At 40.2% G+C, this 24617-nt stretch overlaps 1 protein-coding gene across 12 annotated transcripts in view; it reads left to right on the forward strand.

Annotated features, from left to right (window-relative positions):
- Positions 1-272: 272 nt before the first annotated feature.
- The window catches only part of kif1aa (kinesin family member 1Aa), a 70852-nt gene continuing 46507 nt past the window's right edge, over positions 273-24617 (forward strand). For 7 of the 12 annotated variants that reach the window (XM_072684075.1, XM_072684077.1, XM_072684076.1 and 4 more), the window contains exons 1-10: positions 273-605; positions 2927-3082; positions 16338-16411; positions 17624-17803; positions 18282-18350; positions 18610-18788; positions 21386-21497; positions 22997-23074; positions 24001-24066; positions 24161-24178. In XM_072684075.1, coding sequence (XP_072540176.1) covers positions 2977-3082; positions 16338-16411; positions 17624-17803; positions 18282-18350; positions 18610-18788; positions 21386-21497; positions 22997-23074; positions 24001-24066; positions 24161-24178 — 882 coding nt within the window. In that variant the 5' untranslated portion in view covers positions 273-605; positions 2927-2976. The remainder of the gene's footprint in view (positions 606-2926; positions 3083-16337; positions 16412-17623; positions 17804-18281; positions 18351-18609; positions 18789-21385; positions 21498-22996; positions 23075-24000; positions 24067-24160; positions 24179-24617) is intronic. The other 5 variants (XM_072684083.1, XM_072684084.1, XM_072684085.1 and 2 more) reach the window with 1 other exon arrangement.

Below are 24617 nucleotides of genomic sequence, written 5' to 3' on the forward strand. Positions count from 1 at the left end.
TTTTCTATTTGATATTTTTGAGTCCTACAAGTTGGCGTGTGTTGTACTAATGTAAATATGCTCTAATATCATGTAGGCTATAGACCAACCTAAGCTGTGTTTTTCTGTGTGCCGTTTACTCTAGGGAGTCTAATCTCTCTCTCTCTCTCTCTCTCTCTCTTACCCCAGCTTTTCTCCCTCCCCCTTTCATTCTCCTCCTCCTCCTCCTCCTCCTCCTCTACCTCTACCTCTCCCTCCCCTCCCCTCTCTCACTCTCCCCCTGTCCATGCTGCATTGATGCTGCTGCCTCCCTCAGCGATGATGTCACTGGCTCACTCAGGCTCAGCATCACTGCTCTAAGCAGCCAGCAGAGCCATTTTGGCTGCTGTGTTACAGAGTACACACAGGACTCTCCTCATCAAGCCTCTCCCGGATCAAGCAGGCCTCGCCGGGAACCCAGAATATCCCTCACCCCCACAGACCACCTCTGTCTGGGGAGTGAGGACCAGGGGGGCATTCTCTTGATTATCTGAGGCTGGGGCTTTTAAAGCCAGACAAAGAGGCACTATTGGGAGCAAATAAACTGCTGCCAGTTTAGGGAGCAAGTGAACCAGCCCTGTGAAAAGGTAAGAGCTCTCTCTCTGTCTGTTTGTCGTTGGGCTGCTGAGGACAATGCAGTTTTAATGAGCCTGGCTCTGTGCTGCTGGGTCACCAAGGTAGAATAGCTCTGGGGTGCGGCTGTCGAGAGGCCGTAAACAAACCGCAGCCGCTCACGAGGACGGGTGAAAAGCGGCGTGTGGGACACAGGAGCAGATGCTGCTTCTTTATTTTTAGGTCCTGTGTGGGTTAGGTGGGCTAGGCTATCATTATTAGTAGGCTGGGTGATAAATGCATAGTCATCCATGGTGTGGGCTGTCTAGTGGCAGGCTACCCGACTAAAATCTGTCATTAATTGACGTCATAGGCCTTGCACTCGAGGTGAGAAGGGGTCTATCAGGACGGGACGTGACCTTTCCTTTTTCTACGGCTCTGAGGTATGGAGTGGTAGCAGCTAGCTAGCGTGATTCAGGGTAAATGGAGCTGCACGTCCAGTGGTAGGCGGTTTGGCCAGAGTCCAGGTGTCGTGAGGTATATGATACAGCTCAATTTCGTTTTCTGGAGAAAAGTGACGAAAGAAGTGTGGGTTCAGAGGTGGGCATAAACCCGTTAGTCAGGGTGGGCGCCAGGGCTAACCTGAGGGAACCTGGTCTCCTGCTGTTCTCACAGACTAGATGGCTTTTTTTTTTTTCCAGAATATTTATTTATTTTATTTTTTTTATTTTTGTGCATTTATTTATTTACATTTTACATTTACATTTACATCTAGCATTTAATATAAATGAAAAAAGTAGCTTAGAGAATTCAGTGACAGGTGACTGTTGAGAAGTATACACAAGGGAGCAGCTAGCTGGATGTATATATATATATATATATATATATATACACACACACACTCATATATATACATATATATATATATAAGAAAGAGAGACAAATCGCTAGATCACTTTATTAATCCCAGAGGGAAGGTCACATCTTACAGCAGCATAAAGACAGTGAGGGCTAGATAACAATAAAAAAAAAAAAAAAAATCATAAAAAAATACGCATATACAAGTACAACATATACAAATATATATAAATAAGATCAAATAAGATATCAAAATTAAAAAAAAATAATAAAACTATAAATAAAAAACAAGTGCAGGGAGTGGTAAAGTGGCTGTGTAATGTAGACTACGCCACATACAAAATGTACTGAATGTATTTTGAATGTGTGACTAGTAGAAACCTAAATATCGTCTGAGTATGGTCTAAATATGTAATTTGTGTTGTGTAGTGCAGCATAACACTGATGTACATGTCTTGACCTTTATGGCTAATTTGTTAAATTGGATTTCTAACTGTGCTGCCAAAAAAAACGACTACATTAATTTGACATTATCTGTTTAAAAGCAGAAATACAGTAGATCTAACATTTGATTGCAGCCAAAAACCCAGCACAAGCAGTAGTAGGCCTGCAGTTTTAATAAGACGTAAAATAATGAATGTCACTTATTCCAGTTTGGCAGAATGTGAAACAGCATGACATTGCTTTAGAGAGAAGATAGCAGGCTCCCCTGCAGCTGGCACACACAAGATGGCACATTGTCTTATTCAAATAAATCTCCAGGGTAATAACAAGTATGGCAGCGAGCAACACCATGCTGTTTATCAGCTACCGAGCTTGTTAAAATAGAAATCAGTGACTCAGAAACAGATCCTCTACCGTGATACAGTACCAGTGCCTCCATTTTGGTCATCCACCATGGCTGCACTGAACTCTGGGTGTGTGTTATTGGGCCCATGTAATCCTAGGAAGCGCACTGACGTTTAGCCAGACTTGCAGTTCTTTTGTTGCTGCCAGACCCAGTATCTGTCCCTCTGTACCTGTAGCTGACTCTGCATGATCTTTTCATGTTCAGACTCGCACACCCTGGCTCTCCGCTTTCTCAGAGCGATGAGATACTGTATGTGTTAAAGTAGAACTGAATTTTTGAGACTCCATTGCTGTAAGCTAAAATGTTCTAGAGCAAGGCTGTTTTCTGCAGATTCCCTGATGTTTAGGTTGCTCTGAAGGTGGGAAGCAAAGACCAGGTTTCTCTTGATCTTAAAATATGTCATTTCATTTGAGTAGGGAAGTCGTCTGGATCGATGTTGCCTAGTATGAGTCAAATCGCTCAATTATTTAGTATTATAAATTATTTGAATTGATAAAGATTAGCAATATTGCCTGCAGAAATGTTGTTCATCCTTTTGCATGGCTGAAATGAAATGCCACCAGTGCACTGCAGGAGCATGATGCTAATCATAATAAAAGGTTGCGCTCAATAATGTGACATACCTAATGCTTGTTTTCTTTCCGGCAGGTGTGAACATCGGTCTGGGCAGCACACAGTGGGACACATAAAGAGGCGCCATGGCAGGGGCCTCAGTGAAGGTGGCGGTGCGAGTCCGCCCCTTCAACTCGCGGGAGATGAGCAAAGAGAGCAAGTGCATTATCCAGATGTCAGGAAACACAACCAGTGAGTATTAGCAATGTGCACCTGAGCCACTGTATGCTCTCACAAATCACCTATTACTTCCATTCAGTGCTTTTGCTGGAAGCCTCTCAATACCACAGTTTCCTACCACACTGTTAGCTAGATTTGTGTTTTACCCAGCACAATATGATCATATACACCAACTGTAGTGTTGGCATGGAGGCATGGAGGACAGTTCTCCATGCCAAAATGTCAGAAATTAATTCAGATGGAAAAGATTCACCTGCATTTGGTTTAAGAAGGTATTGAAATGACAGTATAAGCATATAATTAGCAATAAATTAGATCAAATTATGTCAAAAAGGAAAAGTGAAAATGGAGATGGACAATTTTATGGCTACGTTCTAATATTCCTTAACTTACAATAACACCTATATTGAGAGGCTGTATGCAACACTGTTAACCTCCAGTGGTTCTATTTGTTTGATTAGTTGGGAACCAAAATATCACCAAGCTGGCATTTTGGCCCTCCTAGAGAAGTAAAAAAAAAATATTGAAAGGTCACATTATGGTTTATCGTGTTTCAGGATTTAAACAAAAAGCTTTGAACCATCAATACACTGCGCTACACTAAAGCAGACATGTTTTCATGAAGCATGTGTAGCTGACTTCATCCGGGATGATTTCATAAGGCAGCCATTTTGAGATGCTGTTATGACAAAGCAGTTCACTGATCGCTGGACTGGACAGAGATCTGATCTGACATTCGCTTCATATACAGCCATGTATTTAATATAGTTGCGATTAAAGCAGGGCAGGAAAAACACAGTTGAGGAATATTTTCAGACAGACACCGGGCTAAAGCGAGAGAAATAAAGCTGTAAAGAGATTGGCTCTGAAGCTCCGTGCTCAACATGGGGCTGTTCTGTTTGATATCTTAGTCACTGAATATTAAAGTTCAAGCGATGTAATTTTAGCATCTCGAAAACAAATGTAGTTGGTCCTGGCTCTGGTACTCATCTGCTCTGTGACTAAACAGAATGAATCTACACTAAGCATGTTTGAAAGTGAATTTTTCATGCTTTTGATCATGATGGGCTGTTCATGTTTACTTTAGTGTTTAGTGTTTCTGTTGTGATCCCTTGGAATATGTGTGTGTCTGTGTGCTAGGAAACCCAGGGAAGGCGAGGAGAACTCGGCCCTTAGGAGACTGAGGGAGATTTGATTTCTAGTCTGCAAAGCCATTGGTCAATAATGGATGAGACCTTGTAAAATATTTACCGTTTGGCCTAATTTAGCTTCCTCCCGTCATGGGTGGTTCGAGACAAACAGTATGGCCACCATGCTCTTGCTCCCTCTTAGTGCATGGCAGGCCCAGAAGTGTTGAGATTTCTGACAGAGTTTCCATGTACGTGGCACGTCATATTAGACAGAAGGTCAACAGAAACATCACCAGCAACAAAGTGTAGACCAGTGGTTGCGAACGTCCGTGTTTGCAGCGTGCTGACAGGTGCTTTAAGAAACAAATGGGGACTTAATTATGGTGGTTGCAATTCTACACCACAGTACTGCTACCCAGCTCAGGATCACGCTTGTGTAGGAGGAGTATAGGATGGCATGGGATGAGGAGAAGGTTAGCTTTCCACGAGAATACAAAATACATTAAAACTCAAGAGACAAAATTTCAGACGATTTTGTTGTCACAAATTTATTGTAAGTAGTCCTTTGTATTAAAATACATTGCTTTATGACTCTGCGGTTTATCTAATTTCTTCCACTGTCATCATTACATTTCAGTGGGTATTAAAATATTGACTGGGTAGCTTAATAATTAGGAAGTTCAGCAATAGTGGGCCTAATGTAATAATGGTGTGGTTATCTCTGAAACAACCTCAGGTGTTCAGTCCTCATTTCTGCTTCTTTATGATTACAGTTCCCCTACTGCACTTCTGTCAGTTTTTTTCAGTCCTTCACTGTAAACTATATGGACGGAAGTATTGGGACATCTCCTAATCATTAAATTTGGGTGTTTCAAGTGTATAAAACCAAGCAACTAGCCATGCAGTCTGCCTTTAAACAGTGAAAGAATGGGTCGTTTTAAAAAGCCTAAAAGGGAAATTATATATACAGATTTGTTATAATGATATATGTGGCAACCGGGCTTGCTTCTAAAATTACTTAATGTACAATCATAACCATATTTTGCAGAGGTTGTGTGTAACACTGGAAACCAAAATATTGCCAACCTGGCCTATTGACACCTTTCTTCCAGAAAAGCTTGTCATTATATTCTCAAAAAACATCAGAAACACTGAGCAGATGACCTGGTCATGACCATTTCACTGTGCACAAGACTAAAGAGGTGTACCAGAGAGTGGATGTGTATTGCTACGACTCCTCTTAATAATGTCCTCACATTTCATAACCAGCTTATTTTGAGCCATGTAATAATTTCACATAAACGTAGGAGATTTTTTTAAAAGATGTGCTTGCACTCTTGCATAACTGTTTGACCATATTTGACATTTGTAATGGGCGTGAGCAGATTCTCAACGTTTTCACACAAACAGCACACAAAACAGACTTAAACAGCAGATTTCTGTGTGGATTGTTCTCTGTCGCAGCATTAAAATGCAGTCTCAGTAACGTGGCAAGAGGATGTGTGATGTCATCAATGAACTCAGTCCGCTCTGCTGTTGTTTGGAGCGAGGCCAGTCCCAGTGTAAGGGTGTAAATGACTGGTTGTTAGCAGGAGTCTGAGCCCAAAGAAGCCCTTTTGTGCCCCTGCGCTGGCTGCTTTGTCCTGGTTGTCGGCTGGAGATGGGTCAATAGCCGGGTTCCCACAAAGCCAGAGAATGGCACAGAGCAAAGTGATTGACAGTTCTGGCTCCTGCAGGCCTCCCTGCTATCATGGCAGGCTTGATCAGGCTCCTCACACAACTCTTAAGAAAAGGGTTTTAGAAAAGAGTTTAGCCTTTGGGAAAGAATCTCAGCCTGCAGTGTTGGAGAGGTTTAGCTCCTCTCCCAGCAAGCCATGGAGAATACCAATGAAAAAAGTATAATGGATGCTTGCTAAAACAAAATTAAAGCTCACTTAGGGCTAACTGTTAATTTTGGGCTTGAATAACCATTGTTTTTATTTTATTATGTACATAATAAAATGTCTTATTCCTATGTGAGGTCCACTTATGATACTTATGACAAACAGCAAGGACAATAAATTAGAAACTATTCTAGCAGCTTCATTTCCACTGTATGAACAGTGTAGGGAGAACCTGCTGACACTCCCACAGTTGTTCCTAGTGACTGAGCCAGGTTGTGTGTGAGAGGGGAGAACTAGGAGGGGGCAGTTCTCCAGGGGGCTATACACAGAATCAGCAACAACAACAAGACAGCTGAAGAAGGATGAGTGTCAGCTCCATTTCTTACTGTTGTAACCAAATCATTGTACATTAAGTCAGATCAAGACTCTTGACAAGAATTTAGAAATTTGATAGAATAACAATAATTGTAAGTTAAAGTCTTTGGTGTAGGCCCAGGTCTTCTGGACCCTTGGTGCCTGCAGTACATGGATGGCAGGGGCGGAGCCAACCCCCTGGGCAACCGGGTAAGGCAAAACTAATGGCGGTGGGGAGAAAGGAGGCAAAAGATGAAACATCAGCATCTGAAAGCAGCAAAGTAGGGTGTGTAGGTACAGCTCTTTTAATGAAAGGTGGAAGCTGGTGATTGGTTGAGGTAAAGGTGACGCAGCATTAGGGTCTCCTGGTAGGCGTTTTCATTTGTATAGCAATTTTTTTTACATGTTTTCGTAAAGCAGCTTTACAGAAATACGCAAATAAGATGAAAAAGAAACAAAACAACAGAACATGTAACCCCAAGTAAGCAAGCAAAAGGCAACAGTGGCAAGTAAAAACGTCCTCAAGGCCAAAGGTCAAAACCACTTATGAAATTACTGATAAGTGGTCCATTGTTATGCTTGGATATACTGATAGAGTCATTGATGTGCTTAGCAGTAGTCATAGTAATGCTGAATCAGTATCCATGTGTTAGTACATCAGGATGACACGGAGGGGTAGTTTGAAGGTGTGGAACGTAGCAGTTGCCGGGAATGGAGGGTAAACAACTCACCTGGGGCAGGTAGCAGATAACGGTTAGTATCGGTTAGTAATGCATTATCGTCAGGCCGGACAGGCGAAATGCCATCAGCTCTCTTGAGTAAAGAGGTGGAATTAGTTCTGTTTGGATTTATGAAGTATTGAGCCATTTTCAAACTGTGTAAAACATATGAGAATTTGACCGTGAGAATTTGATATGACAGTGACACATTGAGCTCAGCTAATCCCATTAGACTGTGGCAGGCAGCAGTGTAGGAGCTGTATGAAATGCAGGAAGCTTATTTTTATTTCTACTGGAGTTTATTGCTAAAATCAATAGAAAGCTTAACAGTGGCCAGTGGGTCAGGCACACACATTGTCTGACATGTATTCGCTTGACTAAACAGACCTGCCGGATTAAATTGAGTGTGTGTATTGCCGACTCATCTTTGATTATCCCAGTGAGCATTGCGCTCTTATGAGATTTTTCACCATAGACTGATAAAAGACTGCAGTTACAGTGACCTTTTGCTTTTTAGCAGAGTGCTGTAGGAAATTAAAAGTGTGTGAGGTGGGGGGTGGGGGGGGCACACAGACACCCATCAGGAGTCACTACACCTGCCTGTGGACATCAGTGGTAATGAAAAATATCCTCTTCCTCATTATGCCTGGTTGCATAGGAGGTGCAGCAAATGAGTTTGTAGAGAGAAGGGTGATGAAGCAGAAAGTAGGAGACAGCAGAGGACAAGCGAGAAAGACAGGGGGATAAAGAGAGGAGTGGCTGGATTTTCCTGGCCCTATACAGCTGCCCTGCGGCTCTTGGGCTCTTGGTGTGAGAACCGGTTCTGTAAGAGAGCACTAGTTGGTTGTTTTAACTTGTACTGAGGTTTATGGGGTCTCTTGTGGCTTAACAACCCTGTTTATATTGCAATAAAAACAAATCATAGACTCAGAGATGAGCTGGAAAGCAAACACTCCGCTGGCTATGAAAAATTCAAGGGCCGTCACGCCGCATCACTAACGTGGATGGATGGAGTTGATTGGCCAGGCACTGGAAGCCCAACCCATCACAGTTTCCACTACCAGAAGGAAGTCGTAACTTGCTGGGCTCCTAGCAACAGGTCCGCAGTCTCAGAGCTGAATGTAGCAGTGCAATAAAAGGAGCCACACTCTGCCGCAGCCCACAGTTAGTCTATCTCTATCTCATTAGGGCTGCGTCATATGAACAAAATGCTGGCCTTGCAGTATTGAAAAACACACTGATGTGTCGGTAATGTGACATGGTAATAGAGTATCTTTGCTGTTGACCAAAATTATTTAATTACATTGGTTTACATGAATATTTTAACTCATATAATCCAAGCAAGAGATCAGAAACATTCGTTTGGAACTGTGATTGGTTAGAGGACTCATTTGGGACATTCTGTCATGTCAGTATTGTCAGTGAAGGCCTGTATCATCATAATGAATTAACTGTTTTTAGAGCCCTATCATGGATATACAGTACTGTGCAAAGGTTTTAGGCACCATGACTAAGCAGTAAATAAAGACAAATCATATTCATGCAAAAAATAAAAATTGTGATTTTACATCAGTGTGTTCATTAAAACATCTCAAAAGCTCAAAAGATCCCATGATGGATGTCTAGTATTATTTATAGTTATCGTCCAACACCTGGTTTGGTAAATCAATGCTTAATGATGTTAGATCAGGTGAACTAGTGATGGAATTAAACACATCCACACGCTGGTTGGGGGTGTCCAGAAGAAAACTGGAGCCAAGCTTTGTTCTTCCAACGTAATCAAAGAATATCAGCTACTTTCTTCAAATGTAGTTTGAGAAGATAAAGAAATTATCATCAGAGTTGTGACCAAAAGACGAAACTGACAGACACAGGTCGCTGGCGTGTTTTATTGCAAAAGTTGCTTCTAGAAGGCAACACATGTCCTTCACAACCCATGTCTGAAAGAATACTCCACAGGAAACTGCATTCTATGAATATATGGAGCAGAGTGGCACGCATGAAGGATGTGATGGACGAGAATTTCCTGGAGACTGGAATTTTTGCCACAGCTGGTAGATCTGTATAACCATAAGCTTTAATACACCTGTAAATTCAGCTATTTCCTTCACACTTTGGCCTTTGGCACGCCTAAATGCAATCACTCTTTTTTCTTTAACATGTTTAACATCTGCTTTGTAACCTACGTTCCACACCTGTATGTATTTATAACCTGAGCATCCTTAATGCAACGTAATCGGCAGGAACCTGAAGTGACTATCACCTTAAACAAGGTGACTCATTTTTGCCTGGGGAGCTTATGAAATATGACCTTCATGGAAGAATCATCCAAAGAAGACCTTTTCTTTTGGTATTTATCTTTCTATATTCATCTCATAGCTAATTGCAGTAACGAAAATTTTGAACAGAGGCACCCAAACATTGTACACCACTGTAGGTAACTAGTCAGTAATGGGACAGCTTTTCCACATTCACAAAAATAACTGAAGGAAATAGGCCTAAAACCCAAAGACAGATAAGATTTAGCTGTTAAATGTCCATTTCTACACCACATTAAAAGTGCAAGCGACCATACAGGGAATGTGGGCTTATTGAACGCTTACACCTACACACTATAACTAGGACCTGGGGTCAGTGTATTGTACATTATTCCCTTTGATCAATGTGGATCACCAGCTGGAGAGCCATTTGGTACGCTCCGACCCACTCTGCTGTGTACGTTCCTGAGAGAAGTGTTGAGACATGGCTGAGCCTGTCCCACACTGGTGAAGTCTGTTCTCCCCTGGGCTCTGCTAAGCTATTATAACACATGTACATGTCTGTGCAGTCAGTACTTTTAGCAGCTCTTAAAGACGGAAGGCCTTCATGAACGTATCGACTTTCAGGACTGTGGCCCTTTTAGTAAGGGAAGTGAATGAATTATTTCACTTCAGCAGCTAAAGTATGGCTGACAGTTTTAGATCAGGACATCTTGTGTTATGTAATGTGGGCTTCAGGGTCTTTCATATGTGTGCTTTTCAGATGAATAGATTTGCCCCAGGGTAATCTTTGCCAGAGCTTTATTATTCCCTTTAGTAATTATGAGGAAACTTGAATTATTTAGCCAGTATTGTTGAAATCATTTAGCCCTAATTGACAGCTATTCCATACAGGAACAGTTACGTCACACTGGGACTTAAAGGCACTTAGCTACATATCTGAGGGGTTTCAGCTGTTTCTGCCTACTCCCACATACTGCAGAAATTGTGTGATTGGTGGAGGTGCCATACTGTCACTTTTGGCTGCGAGGGATGTCTGCAGGATTGTGTGCTGGATTTTGTAATAGCTTAGCTTGCACTGTGGCCGGGGTGTATTACGATTAGTGTGATGAACTAAAAGGAATAGGGCACTAGGTCTGCTCCGGTAGAGCTGGTAACTGGGACAATGACAATTCTCTGGAGTGCGGAGTGCCCACAGTGGGACGGATTACATGATGACATAGTTTCTCTGTAACTGTAAATGTGTGCCTTTGGGTAAGAGAGTGATTTTGATATGTACCAGCTGGTCATCAGTGGGCAGCCATTTGTATTACATTGTGGTAAATCATAATTTTAGAGCAGAACGTGGTATTTGAAAAATGAATAGAAATTAAATATTCTATGGATTTCTATGAATTTATTTCTTAGGTGTTATCTTTGTTGCTGTGTGGTATAAGATTTTCACAAAATGATTAGAAAGATGTCTAAGAAAATGTCATGCATTTACAGTTTTACAGTTTACAATTCTATCCCTTGTTCTTGTTGTTGTTCTTCTTCTTTGTATTATTATTATTATTATTATTATTATTACTATTATTATTCATTGACCCTTAAAAACAAGAGTTGAACAAAATATTTAATGTTGTTAAAATGATTTATTAATAAACAAGGCCCTTCACCCTCTCTACTCCCCGGGCGCCGCAGCAATTGCTGCCCGCCGCTCCGGGCACATGTACTCACCGTGCACTGTGTGTGTTTCACTGGTGTGTATGTGTGTGTTCACTGCACAGATGGGATAAAATGTCTTCTCTTGTCTTGTCCTGTATACATTCTTCTACCAAAATGTATTTTTTTATCAAGATTTATTGGCATAGTTTGATGCCACAATGATTCATGGCCAAAAATACATAAGGCATTTAGTGACTACACTTTTTCTGAGAGGGTAGGATGCCCAAAGGAAAAAGTAATTCCTTTATCTGAAGAGAAATGAAGTAGATCTCAATTTAGTGTTAATAAACGATGACTGGTTTCAGAATTATTCTCTAATAACCCCCCTTAGGAGAAAAGAGGAGCTAAATGAACTAAACTTCATGAACAAGACAGTGTCATTAAAGTCTCATCGTCTGTTAGCTGACTTAACAGAACTGACGTTGAGTGTTCTCCTCCAAGCACATTCAGCTACCCTTGTAAAAAGATTCACATGGTTTGGTGTGTGTGTGACAGGTGAAGTAATGTGTATGCTTTGACTAGCTCTAGCTGAAGCTTTACAAGCTTTGTGTATGTTGCTGTTTTCCAGTCATTGCAGCTGTGTCCGCCTAGTTGGTCAAGTATTGTGCATGTTCTGTCTGCCTGTGTGTGTCTATACTCTTAAAAATAAAGATGCTACCAATGGTTCCTTGTGCCCTGCCATCAAAAAAACTGTTTATATAAGTACCTGTATCTGCTTCTTTAAACCTTTAAAAGGTTCTTCACACACACTCATATGTCTGTTTTACAAAGCTACAAGGTTTTTTATGGAACCAAAATGGTTCTTGGCATCACTAAATTAACTCTTTGTAGCACCTATTTTTAGGAGTAATTCCACATATCCACTTGCCTCTGTGATTCTTCATTTTCTTCTATTACGTTTAAGTGCTCTACGTCTGGAACAGTCACTTTACTTTACAGTCATGTTGCCTATTGCAGTTTCCTCTTTGGGATTTCCACAAATTCTTATTATAGGCCTCAGTCGTTTCACCTTGAAGTGTTATTCCATCTCATTACTGTGATTTGATCCTAATGGCTGTTATTCTGGCTTATCTTCTTAATGTTTAGGGGCCTGTATTTCTGACTTTTCTCACCTATGCCAGTAGAACTATAGCAGTGTATTGTGTGCTACTGTAACAAGTAGACCTCTGCACAGGAAAGCCTTCATTAATAGTCCTTCATTAAGAAAAAATTGAGTGACCTCTGCTGAAAGACGATCCCATGGGCAATCTGACCTGTTCTTTCTCATTTTGGGTCAAAAGGGGCAGTGGTGTCTAGGTGACCTGCTTATGCATTTCACTGAATGTGTATTCTTCTGTGTGTCTGTAGCAAATATTTCCACTTCACTGGCTGAAACAGCATAGAGGGAATACTCCCTCTTGGGGGCGGGGGGGTAGTTTTATACTACCCCCCCCCCCCCCAACACACACACACACACACACACATATTCATCCCACCAAAATGACAAATGTCATTCAGCCCCTATTATTATTCCATCTTAATGAGACCTGGATCCAATTTGCTAGTTGACAGAGATCAGACAGAGTCATTTCTGAATTTGATTCATGTAGGCTATTTTGTTGTTATTATTATTAGTTAGCCTGCATCCATCTTACAACCTGTGAGATTCAGCATTATCAGCTCATTTGCAGTCATTAAATTGTGCAGTTACAATTATTTAACAGCACTGGAGTTGTTTAGGTTTGCTTAACACTAGAAGTTTTTTATGCAAAAGCTTCCACAGAATAAACCTGTCATGTTCTGATCTCTGACCATTACTATATTAGTGCATATTTTATTCTGACATTGTTATGAGATTAATATTTCAAAGGAAAAGTTTGGAAAAAAGAAAAAGAGTTATAGACGGCTATTTTAGTGTGTATGCCATTACTGTGAATAACTGTGATAGAAAACTGACCAATAGGTTCTAATTTAGAGCTTAATCAGAGCAAAACAACATGATCACGCATTGGTGAGGTGAAGGAGTTGATACTGTTCGACAATACAAACTGTTTGGGTCTGACTGACCTAACTGATCATTCAGATCTCGGCTCCTTTACAACTCTGGGACAGAGTAGAACAGAGCATTTATGTTAGGTTTGTTTCGGGCATAATTTAAGAGTAAAGACAGAAATCTTCCCAAAGGAAGATAATGGAAAAAATATTTTTGTCGTTGCACAGTTATAACCAAACTTGATTTTGGCAGCCTGGACAAAAACGGCAGAACATAGAACAGTGAAGACATTTTAACTAACAAACTCTTTTAACTGCTGTTCTGTGTTCTGTTTGCTGCATCACATTTTACAGTAAGGCTCTAAGCTAACTCTAAGCTAGTTACATACATACAAATGTACACAGTGTAACTGCTGCACTATTACTGCTGCACTATTACCAGTTTTAAGCCTTGTTATGGCTTAAAACTGGTAACGTCACCACACTTATCAGTTAAATAAAGCTCTGTTGAAATAAAGCTCTGTTGAAATAAAGCTCTGTTTCTCTGCTAACCGAAATAGCATTACAAATGAACTGTCTACAAACAAATGAGAAGTTTGTTTGTGTGATCATGTCTATTAATGTGACACGAAGAGATGGCACTACAGCAAACCTAAGGATCGGAAGAACGTCGTAACCTTAAAAATTTACACGTGATCCATTGAAAATGCCTGGATCGGCCCCCAATCCTGAGTCACTGGATCTGATCAGGACATCCCTACTTAATAGCAATAGGAACAGATTTATAGCAGTAATCCAATTTACATAGATGTCCTTTTAGCCAAAGTGTAGTCAAGACGAGTTTGGACAAAATTATAGACATCAATTCAGGCTTTAAGACTTTACTACTTGGACGTGAGGTACGTCAGATCAGGTTATACAGTGTCAGAAATCACATTAGCAAGTCTATTTAAAAGGACAATTTGAGGCAAGTGTGATTTAAGCTTGTGATTTGCACAATCCTATATTGGAGGGCTATTAGCATCCATTAGTTGTAAGCTACATCAGCCTTGTCCACTGAAAATGAGCAAACCGTGCTATTAGAGCAGACATTTCGACAGATTCTACCTGAGGGTTGTTTGGTATTAGATTATAGAGTTTGTGTAGGGATTGTTGAACACGCTGCCCACTGCACTTCGTGTCTTTGTGTCAGTGCCACGTCGGTGGGCTGAGAAATCATTTAGTGACGACTGCGAAGAAGTGATGACTGGGGCTAGGGGAGGAGACGTGTGCAGGTGCATATGGGATTGATCTTAATGTTGTCTGGAGCACTGGTTTCAGTGTCAGACAGAGTGCAGAGATTGGAAGAGACAGTCATCAGCTTAATGCTTTCCACAACTAAGAGGAATGAGGAACATTCATTAGTGCCAATTGAAATATCTTTGATTGACACTTCCTTAAGGGGAAAATGATGAGTCATGCAGTGAGTAAGAGTTCTGGCAATGGTGAATGTAATTGTGTGATTTCATTTTCTCTCTTGTGCGCTCTCTCAGTGCATCTCTCTCTTTAGTCTACATATGATTTGTAGTTATACTACTAATAAAGTTTGGCCAGCAGTAGCTGGTCAGGCTGGTTATGGTGGTGGACTAGCTTAGTTCTTGACCAGCCCAGGGTAACCTATGTTTTTGTTTGGGTTGGATAGTTTAACTGGATAAAGAGCAAGACCAATCTGTACAAAAGAAACTGTATGACCAAGTTTGGGGCCAGCATGACTTGAGCTGGTTGACCGACATGAGGATGATAAACACAGTGGTCCATTATAATGACCAGCTTGACCAAACTGGTCAACAAGCTTTACCAAATCAGTCAGCCAGTTGACATTGGCAATCAGCTTGGTCAAGTTCATCAAACTCAAATGAAAACACAGGCTGTACTGGTCAACCAGTTGGCTTACCAGCATGCTTTTGACCACCTTGAACATCAAAGACCAGCTTAGACCTTCTGAAACCATTTACCCGCAAAGGCTGGTGTAGAGCTGGATTTTTCAGCAGGGTTATTGCTATTCAGACATTGTTTACACATGGTACACAGTAACCTACCAAGGTCAGAAAAGCTGAACATCTACACCAGTACACCAGTTTACACCAGTAAGGAACTCTTTGGTGTAAACAGGGATTCGTATAGTGGGACTGTGTATGTTTAGCAGTTGCCAGTAGTTGCAGTATGTCTTTCTGTGTCCTTCAGAGAAGCAGGAGAATGAAATGCCAGGTCCTCTGTTTATTCCAAAATGTTTGTGTACAGACACACAGTTATTTGCTCGATAAATAGGCCTGACTGGGCACTCATTTCAAGCATAAAGAACTACTGACCTTGGATTGTCCTAAACTCACACACACACGTACACCAAGCGTGTCTAAATGAGAGCATTTATGGCCAGGCCTCTGAAAGCCAAATATAGCCTAGGCAAAATCTCACCATCCCTTCCTTTTATAAAACATACATTTTACATGATAACCGATCTATCTATCTATCTATCTATCTATATATATATATATATATATATATATATATATATATATATATTTATATATATATGTATCTTTTCCCAACCTTTCAGTTATTCAGAATATATAAATACACATTTATTTGACCTTTAATGTCACATCAATGTCACCCCAACAACCACAACTGGACCCCCCCCCCCCCATTTAAATGCACTTTAGTGAGATTTCGAGCACGTTCTTTGCTAATTCCCATTGTAAGCAGAGTACTGTGACTCAGCACTTCCTGAAGCAGCCATTTGTCACCAAGCGACAGGGTATTATGTGTCCAGTGTGGCTCTCTAGCAAGCGACCTAACCCCATGTCCGCAAGTGCCAGTATTGATGAATTAATAAAATCATGATATTGTCCAAACCTATCCTAGCATCAGAAGATATAAGTTAGCATTAATAAGGTTAATGGAGACCATGCTTCATGAATGCTGATACTTCATGTTACAAACCTGACATATCTTGTTTGGATTTGACTGTTTTGTTTTGTTTCTATTAAAATGACACCAAATGTCAAACATATGTGTCTGACAAGAACCATTTAACTGTGTGAAGAAGAATTTAAGCATTTTATAAGCAAGACATTTTTGTTGCCATTGTTCTATTTATAACCATTGCCTTTGCTAAATGGCCATTGAAGAACCCCTTTTTAAGTGTGTACTATTATACACAATGTATCACTCAGCACTAACTCACACTCTGTCCTGTCTTTCAGCTATCCTCAACCCAAAAGTTCCCAAAGAGACCAAAAGCTTCAACTTTGATTACTCCTACTGGTCACACACCTCGGTGAGTACTATGGGAGAAATGGAAGAGGAGATAACAGACTTGATAACAGAAAAAGCACAGCAATTAAATTTTATTGTTAATTGTTATTAAGTATATTTTAGTATTTTGTAGTGTGACTGGCTGACCTCTTGCTGTTTGTAATGTGCCCCAAAGAGTATTAGAGTACATTGGTTTTATTCTTCACATATTGTCTTGGTATGAAGTATTTATCCAATCTATTCTTTGCATGACTATAGGGATGCTTAACCCAATCTACAGACCTACTGAGCCTGTCCTTTTCAAAGCCAAAGCAATTAAACTCAATTTCTTTACTTTAACTTTGTTTTCTGTAAGCAACGATACATTATCATAGAATTGCCTGGGGGCAAATTATATGCAGTGTGATAAAAAAAAAGAATACAGTGAATAAACTGAGTGACTGCTGTTAAACAAAATGATGCACAATAACCATTTTCATTCACATTTTAAATTGGAACATCTGGAGCAAAAAAACAAGGACCTGCATTTAATAAAACCCTGCCAACTGTGAAGCATGAGGGTGGATCTAGCATGCTTTAGGGTTGTGTTGCATGAATAGATTCCACAAAATACCAGAAAAACCCTCATACAAATGTCAAACTGTAGATGGCTTTTACAACAGGATAATGATCCACAATATATCTCAAAATTCACCATCAGCTACCTATAGAGACACAGAATAAAGCTATTGGAATGGCCCTCACAGTCCCCTGACCTGCATATAATTGCAAATTTGTGGATAGGCAAGCTATGCATGCTAGGAGACCCAAGAATATCTCAGAACCAGAGGCCATCTGCATAGCATTATGTCAAAGCATTATGTCAAAGCATTATTTATGTTATGAAAGACAGAGTAACTGCACATGAGGATTTGTATATATTGTAATAGCATGTTTTATGTTTGATTAGCTGAAGAAATTAAAGGAAATTAAAAAATGTGTCATTTGGTCAAGGGTCCCCAAACCTCTACTTACAGCTGTACAATCTGCAGTCCATACATTACAGCTAATCCTTTACCTTGTCCTGGTTGTTGTTAGCTGTGAGTGGGAGCAGTGGTATGACTCTGTCACTCAATAAATTCAATAATTTATCAATTCTCGTTTGGCAGTATGCATCACTCAGCAGTTCTTTACTCAATGGATATCCGTGGTTTAACCTGACTGATGTGTCCTTGTGCCGGTTATGTCTTTGCAGCCAGAGGACATCAACTATGCCTCTCAGCAGCAGGTATACAGAGACATTGGGGAGGAAATGTTACTCCATGCCTTCGAGGGCTACAACGTCTGCATCTTTGCATATGGCCAGACCGGTGCAGGCAAATCATATACGATGATGGGCAAGCAAGAAAAGGACCAGCAAGGAATCATCCCACTGGTAAATAGTAGCAAAAATAATAAGTTATCATGTTCATAAGATGCTTTACAAAAGGTGGAACAAATGGAATAGATGGAACAGATGAATAACATACATGTTCAGGGACTACTATGTGACCGACAGAGCCTGACTTGGCTGACAGAGCCTGGTTTACATGCATATTTACCCAATATAATGAACACCGTACCCTTGAATAATACAGACCTACTTGTTTACACTCTACTGCCATATGAATAGCCCCTGATAAAGCAGCATTTAAGGCCTTTCAGACACCTCTGTGTAAACAGCAAATCAGTAAGCACACAGAGATGATGTGACGAATGTCATATCAAACAGTGTTAAACAGCAAAGCCAAACAGCAAGCTGAAGCACGTATACACATCTATTCAGCTACCTGATGAGGGAATAGGATAAGGGGTTTAAGACTTCAGTCATTAACTCTCTCTGTATCTCTTTCATTTTATCACTTTATCAACAGCTGTGTGAAGACCTTTTCACCAAGATTAATGACAGCAATAACGACAACAGCATGTCTTACTCTGTGGAGGTAAACCCACACATGTCTTCTCTCTCTCTGTTGTTTTTTGTATGTTTATATGACATTAAATTATTTTTAGCTGAGATTTCTTGCAGCATGTTCCCAAATATGACCATTTCCAATGTTGTAAATTAAATGATTTAACAACTTATTAAAGAGGCACCATAAACTTGAAATTATACAAAGCCAAATCGTCAATTCTGGTTTGTTTTTCTTGATGATGTATCTGCATGTGTGCTAGTTCAGACGGTTCTTTTTTGTGTTACAGGTAAGCTATATGGAAATTTACTGTGAGCGTGTGCGGGACCTCTTGAACCCCAAAAACAAAGGCAATCTGCGCGTGAGAGAGCATCCCCTACTGGGTCCGTATGTGGAAGATCTATCCAAGCTCGCTGTCACATCATACAACGACATTCAAGACCTGATGGATTCAGGAAATAAAGCCAGGTTATTGAGCTATTCTGTTCAATTGTATTCAGTCACAAACAGTAGAACAAAGGAAGGACTCCTCTATCCCAAATAACATCACATATGTCATCTGGTTGCAGATCATCATTACTAAGGTATAGGCAAAGTAATAGAAAATCCCCCCAAAAAACAACTCTTTGTTTCAGACGTATGTTTTTGTCATGAGCAAAGAAGAGTAGGAGCTTCTCATAAAGCAACCTTTGTTGTCCAATTGATGTCACTGAATCGATAGAAGTATGCTTTAAAAGCCGTGCAGTCATCAGATATAACAATATGTATGATCTCAGCCTGGGGAAAGTCACATGACTGAAAAACCTCAAGTACCAGAAGCACACACACAGACCACAGTCTGATTGCCATTGTGAGTGTTCTTATTTACACATTGTGCCACACATAACAAAACCCACAAACCCTCACAAGTAGCCCTGAGTTCAGAGCATGTTTGAAGAGTCCTTTGCTCGTCTTGAGTCCAGTGTCTCTGTGCTTACACACCCAGTCTTTTGTTTGTACCCTGCCCTTGTCTGTGGGAGAGCAGGGCATTTATGCAGGCTGGGAGCTTCACCCTAATCTGTTGGACCTGACTATGGTCAGGTGAAGGCTCCAAGCAAGAGCCTGCGCCGCCTCTTGTCCCGCCACATATGGGTAGAGCGCTTTTTAACCAATCAGATTGTGAACTAATTGTTGTATAATTGTATAATAATAGTTAAACCTAGGTAGAACAGTTTAATATGTTGCATAAAACAACTTACTTTTTTAGTTTATATTTCCCCTCTGACATCTCCTATGTTCTACTAAAACAAGTCTGAGGCGATAGTGAAAAGGAAAAATACTTTTTTCTTAATTAAGAAAAATAAGAAAATCAACAATTTAGTGCTATAGAAACTAATAAATGGGTTATTAAGTTATGCTGTCCTCTTGCACATATTCCTGCAGTACTTAAGGTGGTACCAGTGACAGTGTGTAGAGTAGCTACAGTGAGAAAACCTTGTCTTCCTCCATATCCTCTCCAGTGTATTATGTGTAAAAGCTGACTTATACACTCTAAACAGCTGCACTATGACTCTAATTTTCACATTTTAGGAAAGAGATGCCTTAAACCTGTTATTGTACCATCTTGCTCCGTACCACACAATTACCCTGTTGTGTAACAAGTCAATGGCAGGGCATGCTAACCAGCAGCTAATCGAGCGCAGCAGATAATTAGACTGTCTCTAATTCGTGTTGCGCTTGCTGAAGCATTTGTTAAAAATGAGCCTGAATTGATTTGGGTTTGCTTTTCCTAGTGCAATGAGTTCTGTCCCCAGCCTAATTACTGTGCAGACTGAAGTCTCATGGAATAATGTTTGAGCTGTTAGCAGTGGGTGAAATGTGTGAGGATAGATTAGTGAATAGAGTCTTCAATATGTTAGAGACATCGTCTCAATTTTGTGGATCATTAAGAAGTTGTTTTTCTGTGTCTGAAACAGTTGGCCTGTATAAGCGTAATTAGGGTTGGATGTTAAGGCTCAGTGGTAGGCCTGTCATTGTACTTGATAAGGAAAAATTGTGGCACTAAAGTAATAATTGTAAATGATTATGTAAGAGTTACCAGCACAATAATTCAAGTAATCAGCATTGTGTATTACAAATCAGTGGCTGGCTAGGTGTACTCCATTAAAGCCCAGTCAGGACTTGCTGAAACAGAGCCATGGCTGCATCAGGCTTAGTCCTGACTGTATGTGGTTTTGAGAAAATACATGCCTATTATACATTTTACTAGTGGCTGCTTATTCAAATTCCTGCAGTGGCTATCACACATAGACGAGATCTCTGCATAGTTCTGAAATTTTGAACAATATCTAAATATTTTGAACTGAAAGTCTGACATAATGTAAAATTGACTGCAGCTCAACAAATTCTTTTCTAAACTCACTATGGCTAGACAAAATTCTTTCCAAGACAGTTCTGACTAAACTTGAGTGTAACCTGACAAAATTGTCAATCTATCAATTATAAAACTATCAATTATCTTATAAAATTTTGTCTAAACCAGACTATAACATAACATAATAATAATTGACTGAACCTGACTGTAACCTGTCAAAACTGTGCCTGAACCTGACTGCAACCTTTCAGAATTCTGACTGAACCTGAATGTTATCTACAAAGTTCTGTCTGAACCCAACTGTATTTCACAAAATTCTAACTGAACCCAACAAAGTTCTGTCAAAGTTCAAACAGAAATGTGTTGGGTTCAGATAGAATTTTGTGAAATACAGTTGGGTTCAGACAGAACTTTGTAGATACCACTTGGTTTCAGACAAAATTTTGACTGTTATCTACGAAGTTCTGTCTGAAACCGACTGTAACCTGTCAAAATTCTGTTTGAACCCGACTGTTATCTACAAAATACTCTCTGAACCCGTACAACCCTGTACAACTACAAAATTCTGTTCTAAACTCACCATGGCTTGACAAAATTCTTTCCAAGACCAGCAGTTCTGTCTAAACCTGACTGTAACCTGAAAAAATTGTGTCTGAGCCAGAGTGTAACCTATCAAATTGTGTCTGAACCAGAATCTTCCTCTTTCTTACAGGACGGTGGCTGCCACCAACATGAACGAAACAAGCAGTCGCTCTCACGCTGTCTTCAACATCATCTTCACCCAGAAGCGCCATGATGCAGAGACGGACAACACTTCCGAGAAGGTATGTTGCCAGAAATTGTTCTAGACCCTGCAAGTCACGCTTTAGAAAGGCGAGCACAGTACAAGCCAGCAAACCGCCTAGTGGACACTGGGCATGCTGAAGCCAGACGATCCGTCTCTACTCAGTGTCGGAGCTGAACAGCGATTTTGACATCGTAGCTGCTTCTCTCTGCTGCCTCTCTGATTGAGAGGTGTTTTGTGAAATCTTGAACCAAAGGGTGGATCGTCAAATAACTCAGGTTCCACACCAGAGGTTCCGTATAAAAAGGTCCCTTTATTTCACAATCAACACCGAAAGCATACTTGGCAGAATGCTTTGAGTTTCAGAATGAGACTTGTCGTTACTCACCACTCACTGGATCGGGAGAGCCCTTCGATCCTGGTAAGAGACAGCCGTCTCAATAAACCACCAAGCTGGTCCTGCAGTTCCACTCAGCCGACTCTCACCAGAAAAGGAGGAAACCCGTCCCTTATATCTTTTAACAAAGCGAGGAACTATACATGGCACAGCCTTCCACTATCACTCGTACATTCCAGTGGTTTCGCAACTGCATCCTCATGAAAAACAAGTTATATAATTGATTATATAAACGTAAGTTTGCGGTATAACATAACCTGTAACTAAAAGCAAGTGTACCTTTAATATAAGGTGAACATGGACGCATTATATCCTTATATTCGGATATGTAGACCAAATTAGCGTGGTTCCGCAGTGCACCTGCACCACTTCATAACGCCTTTCATAGTACAAACACCCTTGCAACCTATCCAAAGGGGTAGGCCTCTTCCTAGTGATTACATCCCATAACCGAATAGTAAGTTGTTCATACGATACAGTGTGTACTAATTGGATGGAGTGCACCCTAGGCCGGCACCTAGGCGTCAGCAGGGCAGAATTCATTCTTATTACATTAGGGACATGAGCATGTTCTTCTGTCACTGTGCAGTGTTTGTTACTGACCCATTCTCTCTCTCTCTCGCTCTCTCTCTTTCACTTTCACACACACACTCTCATGAGACATTTGAATTGCCAGACTTCTAGTGGAATTAAGTAGCATTTTGAACAGTGTGAGATATTTAAAACAGTAATGTTAATGGGTCATATTCATATATTATTATAAAGGGCAGTATTCTGTTATTTTTTACATGACTATTTTTCAAACCAGAATGATATATATATTGCTATTAACGCAGTTGCTCATATGTAAATACCCTCATTACTGGTTGGATTCCCTGCATAGTGCCTTGTTTAAAAAGCAGTCTGGGCTGAAGCACTCCTTATAGCTTTAGTGTGAATGGGCGTGGCTAATGTGCTGTACACTAAATAGATGGATATGTAAACTGTTTTGGTATCAGAAATAGTTATTTGAGAACTAGCTGCTTTGCAAGTCCTAATTTTAAGATACGTTTATTTATTGTCCCCTTTAAGCATTACATTTTACAGTGTCTCTCTTGCACATGATGTCAACATATTTGCATCACTCTTTGTGTCTCTGACAGGTCAGCAAAATCAGCCTGGTGGACTTAGCAGGGAGTGAGAGAGCTGATTCCACTGGAGCCAAAGGCACTCGGCTCAAGGTGAATACACTCCATACCCTTCTCTGCCTTTTTACACTCCAGTCGGTCGTTCTTGCTTTCTCCTGCCGTTACTATTCAGTCACTTTTCAGTCACAGTTTTCTTCCTACCTTGCTTATCTTTTAGCTCATTAATCTTCTAGCTCTGAGCTTCCCAAATCCAGTGCTTGGGGACCCTCTTGCAATTTCGTTCTGTTCCAGCTCCAGCTCTTCATTAGCTTGCGCAGATGTTGGAAACTAGACCAGAATAAATGTGGACTGGTTGCAGGTACCCAAGCACTACAGCAAGCTAGGGATTCTGCTCTGTTTTCATACATCCTGCCACTTCATCTTTCTGTCTCTCCTTGCGTTGCCTCCTCTTGTTTCCTCCACATTTTTCAGCTTCATTAGCTTTGTGCTGCAAGGTCTATGTGATTCTAGGTCAGGATGTAGCAGGGGAGCGCTGTGTGTTGCAGCTGGCAGTGGGTGCTCTGTTCTATTCCGAAGGGCAGCGTGCCCTCAAAGCTCATTGTAAAAGTGTCTGTTTTACTCGTAGTCTCACAGAGTTTCATTTGCAGTTTTCTTTTTTGCAGGACTTAACAATTTATTGCAAAGCAGATCAAATACAGATGCTGTCACACATTTTTTTATTGATTTTTATTTAAATTGATTTCTGTTGAACGTGTAGAAGTTAATTTTTCTATGTCAAGTAAAGATACCATTTTGTTAGGTATGCAACAACATGGTATGCAATATATATAATATAATTTTCGCACTATTGACTACTGGCTGATGTCGTAGGTGCGTGTATGAACCAAGGTATTTATATGATTGTTCTACTACTAATTAGTTCATTAAATGAATGCAGGCTAAGCTTTAATGTAGGTGTTTTGTCCATATTGTATGACCTTGTTTTGGTGTTTTACAAGATTGCTTTGTATCTGTTGTAGGAAGGAGCAAACATCAACAAATCCCTCACCACCTTGGGAAAAGTTATTTCAGCTCTGGCTGAGGTGGTACGTAATGCTTTGTGTGTATTATTGGGATTTCATTTTGTGGCATTTCCAGTATCCAATAAGTTAAATAAACGTCTTTCCCTTCTCGTTTCAGGATTCTGGATCAAATAAGGTAAGGTATCTTTTCTCTTAAACATGAGGAAATCTTTGTATCCTACACCAAATCCTTGTATCTCCATTTTTGCTGTTTTTGTACTTTTTTATATGACTTAATTCTGGCTGTTGTTTTTAACATTGTGGCAGCATGTCATGATAAATGAACCAGTAGAACGATTTTAAATTAAATGTTTAAAAAATTCAAAAAGTCTTGGCTGAAATGGGTTGCTTATGCAAAACCCTAATGACCCCATTTGGTGGAAGTGCCTAATAATTATTATATTATACACCACTAATTTATTATTAATTATTATTAATAATAATATTATTTTTAACCTATTTACCGCCCCCCCCTCCATGATTAATCTTTTACATTGCTTCCTGCCAGAATGTATGTAATTAATGGATTTCTGTATGAGATGTATAGATATAGATATAGATGTAAAAAGTATATT

Source organism: Salminus brasiliensis, chromosome 7 (genome assembly GCF_030463535.1).
Source record: "Salminus brasiliensis chromosome 7, fSalBra1.hap2, whole genome shotgun sequence".
NCBI classification, from domain to species: domain Eukaryota; kingdom Metazoa; phylum Chordata; class Actinopteri; order Characiformes; family Bryconidae; genus Salminus; species Salminus brasiliensis.